Source organism: Pygocentrus nattereri, chromosome 28, assembly GCF_015220715.1.
Source record: "Pygocentrus nattereri isolate fPygNat1 chromosome 28, fPygNat1.pri, whole genome shotgun sequence".
Taxonomy (NCBI): Eukaryota; Metazoa; Chordata; class Actinopteri; order Characiformes; family Serrasalmidae; genus Pygocentrus; species Pygocentrus nattereri.
In genome coordinates, this window is record NC_051238.1 from 19,245,049 (window position 1) to 19,251,546 (window position 6,498).

The following is a 6,498-nucleotide window of genomic DNA, read 5'->3' on the forward strand; positions in this document are numbered from 1 at the left end:
CTCCCAGTTCCACAAGAGGTCGTGCATTAAGTGTCACCATCACAGCACTCAGCTACTAACATCCCCTGCAAACACACCCTCTTATGTTCACTGACCCAGAGCGGGAAAAGTAGTTTATCCCACAGAGACATTCCCGGACACTCCGGCTCAGGACTGATTTAGGCTGTCATGCGTCCCTCCGCACAGCAGGTGTCAGTAGTGAGAGCGACTCGGTGAGGTTCGGGCGCAGAACCTTTGGGCTGGAAAGCCCCGGTGGTTCATGGAGCCTCGCTATTCAGGGCCTCTTTCGAGTGACTTTTCCTGTAAAATAACTGGGACTGCCGGATGCAGAAGGTAAGGGTTCATTCTCATCCTCATCTTCATCAGTAGTGTTTCTGGATTAGTAGTATGGACGTCGTGCTGCTGCGACGTCATCACGGCGAGTCAGGAAGCTGCTTCTCCTCCGCCCAGTCAGCTGATCACGTAGAGAACACGCTGGACTCTCGGGTTTAAGGTTGGACTCGAACCGCGGCCGAACCTTCCGAGGCGGGTTACACCTTTGGTGTTTGGACTGCTGTCGAGGGCGAGCTGTGACGGGGGAAGGGTCGGTGTGTTTATCGGACTCTGTGCCCGCGGCGGGTCGGTTTGGCTGTGAGCTGGACAGTCCGACAGTAACTAACCCAGTCGTCCGTCTCAGGTCAGTTTGCCAGTATAACCTGCTGCGAGCGGGGCGCTGGAGTTAACCTGCCTGTCTGGGTTCTGTGCGGATGTTTAAGCTCGGCTCGTGTTGTTAGTCTAGCGCTGTATGTTCGCTGTGTAGCGGGTTCGCTGTGTCCGCGCGAGATCTGGTGCTGTTTCTCGTAGATTGACTAACTAACTTGCGCCATGGCTTTTGCGCAGCCTGCGCTTGTTTGATAAGCAACAAACTGGCGCTCAGGTTCCGTTCGGTCTTGTTTGTTCAGGTTATTTTTATAGCTCCTCTGGTTCGCGTGGTCAGACCAGCTTTATCTGGGAATCTGAATTTACTCTGACATAACGGTCACAAAGGCGACTTGGACCCTGCAGAGGAAGCTTTCTTCATCTTTCACAGCTTCCTTTTTCTCCTTTCACTGCCTTCTGACCAAGCTCGATATCTTCAGCCTAGAGCGAGGACTCTCAAATCAAATTTATTTGTGGCGCTTTTTACAACTGATGTCATCACAAAGCAGCTTCACAGAATTCCAGAAAAGAACATGAATGTAAAACCCCCAGGTGAGCAAGCCAGGGGCGACAGTGGCAAGGAGAACCTCCCTCAGAGCTGAGGAAGAAACCTTGGGAGGAACCAAGGCTCACCGGGGGAGGACCCATCCTCCTCTGGTCAAACTACCTACAGAGTTATTATACTACTAATATTAATAGTAGTAGTAATAGCTAGGAGTCCATGAAAACTTCAGTGTAGTTCTGACAGACGCTCTGTGCTTAAAGTGTCCGATTAACTGAGAAAGCCTGGCCTGTGGACATTAAAATACAAGCAAAACGAATTTACAGTTGACACAGTAAGTGCTGTTACATAACATGCCCTGCGTTTTTCAGTAAGAAGCTCACGAGAACTCTCTTGTCCTTTTCCTTTCTCTTCCGTAGGCGCTTAAATAATCCAGCTGGTGTCAGAGGATGGCGGCGTATCCTAAATCCCACAACCCCTTCGCCGAGGATGATGACGAGGAACAGGCAGGGCCGAGGAGAGGCTTTAACTTTGATGATGAAGAAGACGAAGAGCGAAAGCTGAGCCCTGCCGAGCGGCGGCAGCGGCAGCTCGAGCAGGAAGTGATGCGCACAGCAAAGTCCGCTGTGGACAGCAGCAATCGGTCACTTGGTCTGATCTATGAATCGGAAAAAGTCGGAACTGAGACAGCAGAGGTGAGATGTTTTTAGATGATAGGAGTGCTCTCGGTGTGAGGAGATGAATTGTGTTACATGGCATGACTTGGATTTTTTTAGTCGTTTAAGATTTTTGTCGTTTATTATATTCTTTTTTGTATTTGCATGTCTGTTGCAGGAGCTGATTCGCCAGGGTGAGGTTTTGAAGAGGACAGAGAGAATGGTTGATAACATGGAGCAGGACATGAGGACCAGTCAAAGGCACATAAACTCCATTAAGAGTGTATGGGGGGGTCTGGTCAATTACTTCAAAGGCAAACCTGAGCCAAGGCCTCCGCAGAAGGAACCTCCCACAGCCTATCAGGCCAACAGCAGGTACTGAGACAGCACGTATTCCCACCAAGTTCCAGTGTAGTGGAGTGAACACGTGCGAAGCTCACATAAAATCTGTAAAAACATTAAACGTTATTTTCCCAGCTTTCTTGGTGGCTTGTGGTTGTGACACAGTAGGAAACATAATTAATGAACACATGAGCATAAATATTAATCATATTGAAATTTTTAAGGAACAAACAGCGACGTGACTTCACAAACATACAGATTGAGACTGTGTTGTTTGTAATAACCATAGGCTACAGACTGCACTGACCGAGAGCAAAGACCAGGAGGGTAAATACGAGGCCAGCCACCCCAACCTAAGGAAACTGGACACATCCGGTGAGCACAAAAAGCATGCTTATTCCACTTAATTCAGTCTCAGTTAGTGCTTATATCATTTAAATACGATACATTTCTTAAACACATCTGCTGTATTTTAAGTGAGTAGTTAAAATGGAAGAGGTATGAGTTTTTGCTAAAGCTTGCCTGTAACGTTTGGTCAAACAGGGTTTGGAGCTTCTGCTTCATTTGATAATGAACCCTCCAGTCAGAATGGATACCCAAAGAATAAACAGCTGAGAGCTGCTCATCAACAACTGGACAATAACCTAGGTGAGGAATGAATAGATGATTGAAGGAATTATGGGATTAATGAAGGAAAGAGACACTTGAGCAGAGGCTGTGCATGTTTGTGTTCTATCCAGATGAGATGTCTCTGGGTCTGAGTCGGCTGAAGAACTTGGGACTCGGGCTGCAGGCAGAGATTGATGATCAAGACGTTTCTCTGGATTCACTGCTTAATAAAGTGGACTCCATGGATGGCAAGATCAGCTCCACCAACCGGCAGATCAAGAACCTTAAATGAGGTTAGAGACTGCTATCAACTCCAGCGGCTACCCGGGTGTTCAAGAAGACGGTGTAGACAGTTTGAAAGCATTCAGTTGTGTGTATATTCTTTGAGTGGGCCGGTCAGAACTTTTTTTTTTTTTAGTTTTAAGTTTTACTGTTCTCCCAGAAGTATCAGTGTAGCTGGTCTCCCTTCACAGCGTCACAATTCACGGAAGGTAAAAGCTAATGCATGGATCTTCAAGTCATTTGAATTTTTGTTGAGTGTCCAGTCATGCAGAATTGGCCAAACGTCCAACTCTACCACGTGACGAGGTTAATCTGCAGACTGGCCTGCTGGCCTTCTGACAGTGCCGCTAGTCAAAATACAAGCAGAACTGTTCACACGACACTCGCACTCATGTTATTTGAGCATTTTTTTCTGTACTAGAACGAGGTGTGCCACTTTTTATACTTATAGCTTTTTAGTTAGGCAGCCCAGATCAATCATTTCACATACCTTTTGGTCATACATGCTGAAGGGACTGAAAAGAAAGTACAGGGTTTATGATTAGAACACTAACTGGAAAATAGTTGCAGCAGGAAAGTTTTGGGCCAGTTATTCATGCCTTAATGCTAAAATCTCATTGGTTCAGTTTCTTCACTTTCTTAATTGGTCATAGCGTTCACTGCATGAGTCTTAACGTATCTTACATTGAATCCACACTTGATGCCTTTTTTCATCTTGAATTAAGTGTTTGGTTTTTTTTTTTTTGACTGATGGGGAAATGTTCAAATGTGTCACCATTCAAGTTCTCGTTGTTTTTCATTTTTAAAGAAGTTAATAGGTTATGTTTCACGATCCGAAAGAGCTTTACGTATGTCATAACTCAGTAAAAGCCACATCAGGAATTTGTAAAGCACTTTCCTGTGTAAAATGTAGGCTGTATTTCCACTGACTGTTGAATATGTTCCAAGTACAACACTCTGCTGGTAAGCTGGAAAAGTAGGTTGGGTCACGCGATTGACAAACAACTCATATCTAAAAAAAGTGAGTTTAAATGTGATATTTTATGCTGTTTATCAACATTGATGCATTCAGAGATGTAGGCATGACATGAAAGAGGGCAGCGTGGCCTCAGCTTGGGTAGTGGGACTGCCTCCTTGTTGAACTGAAATCTCAATGTGATTCTCAGTAGAAGTGATTCTAAATTAAGCTTAAGGTCATTGTATTCAAATGGAATTGTTACTCCCTTTCAGAGCAAGCCACGTTTGTATGAAACCAAATGTGGTATGAAATGTATTAAGTGAAGAAAAATAATAATAAAATGACATTTTACGTAAGTCTTCTATTCGCATTCGTTTAAGTTGTGATCTGAGTGATTAAACTTGACCTTGCTGAGGGAACTGGGTTTGGACATTGCAATAACAAAGACCTACCACTAGATGGAGACATTTATATGAAAATGACACTAGTAACACCTGGGGGTATAAGACCTTTCCCAGTAGGAATATCCCTCAGCTCTGGACCATTGGACCGGTTTGGCTTTTGGTTTAAGTCATCCGGACAAACAGAAAAATCCTGCTTTGTGAAATTCCCCATACGCAGCATTGTGTCACACTGATGGCATAGAATAGAACTTGTCACTGTGTTTTGCACACTGTGAAATTAGACCTCTGCTTTCAACCCATCCGTGCAGTGAAACCCCCACATACATGCACACTAGTGAACACACACACTAGGGGGCAGTAAGCACACTTGCCCGGAGCGGTGGGCAGCCCTATCCATAGTGCCCGGGGAGCAATTGGGGGTTAGGTGTCTTGCTCAAGGGCACTTCAGTCATGGACCGTCAGCCAAGGGGATTGAACGGCGACCTTCTGGTCACAGGGCTGGTTTCCTAACTTCTATCCCACGACTGTCCCTGATTTACCTCAGGCAAGCAATGAGTGCTGGTGAACTTATTTAACCACCTTCCCATAGTTTGTGAAGGTTTGTCACTTCGTCTATTACCGTTAAAACTCCGGTTTTAAAAGTGCTTCGTTTCTTTGTTGCGGGCTGTGTGTGTTTCACCGCACAGTGATGGTTGGCGCTATTCATTAGCATTCTTGCAGCCACAGCTGCACGCGCACCTCAAAGCACTCATTAGCGCGCGATACCAGCTGTTCTTCTCAGTGACAGCAGGACTTCAACATAGAGGAATTTATGACCTCGGGGAATGGGCGGAGTGGGGCTGCTTACCTGAGGAAAAAAGACCAATCTCACCTATCAACGTTGCCTAACGTAGTCTTTATGGTAGCCTAACATAGAAATCATGAAAAATAGTGCTGAAATTTTAATATGATCCCTACAAGACTCTTACAGTACCCCACTGGATGTTGTTCAAAGCTAATCTCTCCTGGTTTATGCTGGTTTAAACTGAACTGGTGCTGGTTTAGATGGTCATTCTGGTTGGTGTTCAGCCTAATAACTTTCATTTCATAGAATTAAATATGTGATTTGTTTCGATAAAAGGTTGAAGGAGGGTGGAAATCACATTCATTTTTCCCATGAGGTAAAACCAGCTCAGACCTGGAAGTCCTTATATGGGCATGTCTTTTGCCAAACTCAAGAGATCTACACTCACCAGCCGCTTTATTAGGTACACCTTGCCTGTAAAAGGTTGGACCCCCTTTTGCCTTCAGAACTGCCGTAATTCTTCGTGGTACACTTTCAACAAGGTGTTGGAAACGTTCCTCAGAGATTTTGGTTGGTTAACAGCAACTGAACAAATAATAATAATACCTAATAAAGTGGCTGGTGAGTGTATATAACCCCAATTCCAAAAAAGTTGGGATGCTGTGTAAAATAAATGTGAATACAAACAGAATGCAATGATTCTCATATCTCATAGACCCATATTTTATTCAATAGAACATAGAACACCTATCAGATTCTGAAAGTGAGACTTACGTTCACGAAAAATAGTAACTCATTTAGAACTTGATGGCAGCGATGCACCTCACAAATGTTTTGACAGGGCAAAAAAGGCTGGAAAAGGAAGTGATACTAATAAAAACACCTGGAGGAGCAATTTGCAACTAGCTCACATGACTGGGTATAAAAAGAGCATTTCAGAGTCTCTCAGAAGCAAAGATGGTCAGAGGTTCACCAATCTGCAAAAAACTTAATCTAAAAATTGTGCCATGGACACCATGGACACAATGTCCTGCGGACTCAAGAGGAGAAGAACCATCCAGCTTTATTATAAGCTCACAGTTCCTAAAGCCTGCATCTCTGATTGTTTGGGGTTGCATTAGTGCCTATGGTGTGGGCAGCTTACACATCTGGAAAGGCTCGATCTGTGCAGACCAGTATATAGAGGTTTTAGAGCAACATATGCTCCCACCCAGACATCGTCTCTTTCAGGGAAGGCCTTCATATTTCAGCAAGACAATCCTAAAACACATCCTGCATCCATC

General features: G+C 44.6%; 1 protein-coding gene across 2 annotated transcripts; it reads left to right on the forward strand.

Moving 5' to 3' along the window:
• The first annotated feature begins 204 nt into the window (after nucleotides 1-204).
• On the forward strand, nucleotides 205-4,383 carry snap29 (synaptosome associated protein 29). Of its 2 annotated transcripts, none has more exons than XM_017684539.2 (6): nucleotides 205-333; nucleotides 1,600-1,875; nucleotides 2,015-2,211; nucleotides 2,468-2,553; nucleotides 2,722-2,826; nucleotides 2,919-4,383. In XM_017684539.2, exons 2-6 carry the CDS (start codon nucleotides 1,630-1,632, stop codon nucleotides 3,077-3,079), a joined length of 795 nt encoding a protein of 264 aa, XP_017540028.1. In that variant the 5' UTR covers nucleotides 205-333; nucleotides 1,600-1,629; the 3' UTR covers nucleotides 3,080-4,383. The 2 variants fall into 2 exon arrangements, with proteins under 2 accessions (XP_017540028.1, XP_017540027.1); XM_017684538.2 differs by lacking the exon at nucleotides 205-333 and adding an exon at nucleotides 433-676.
• Nucleotides 4,384-6,498: the final 2,115 nt, after the last annotated feature.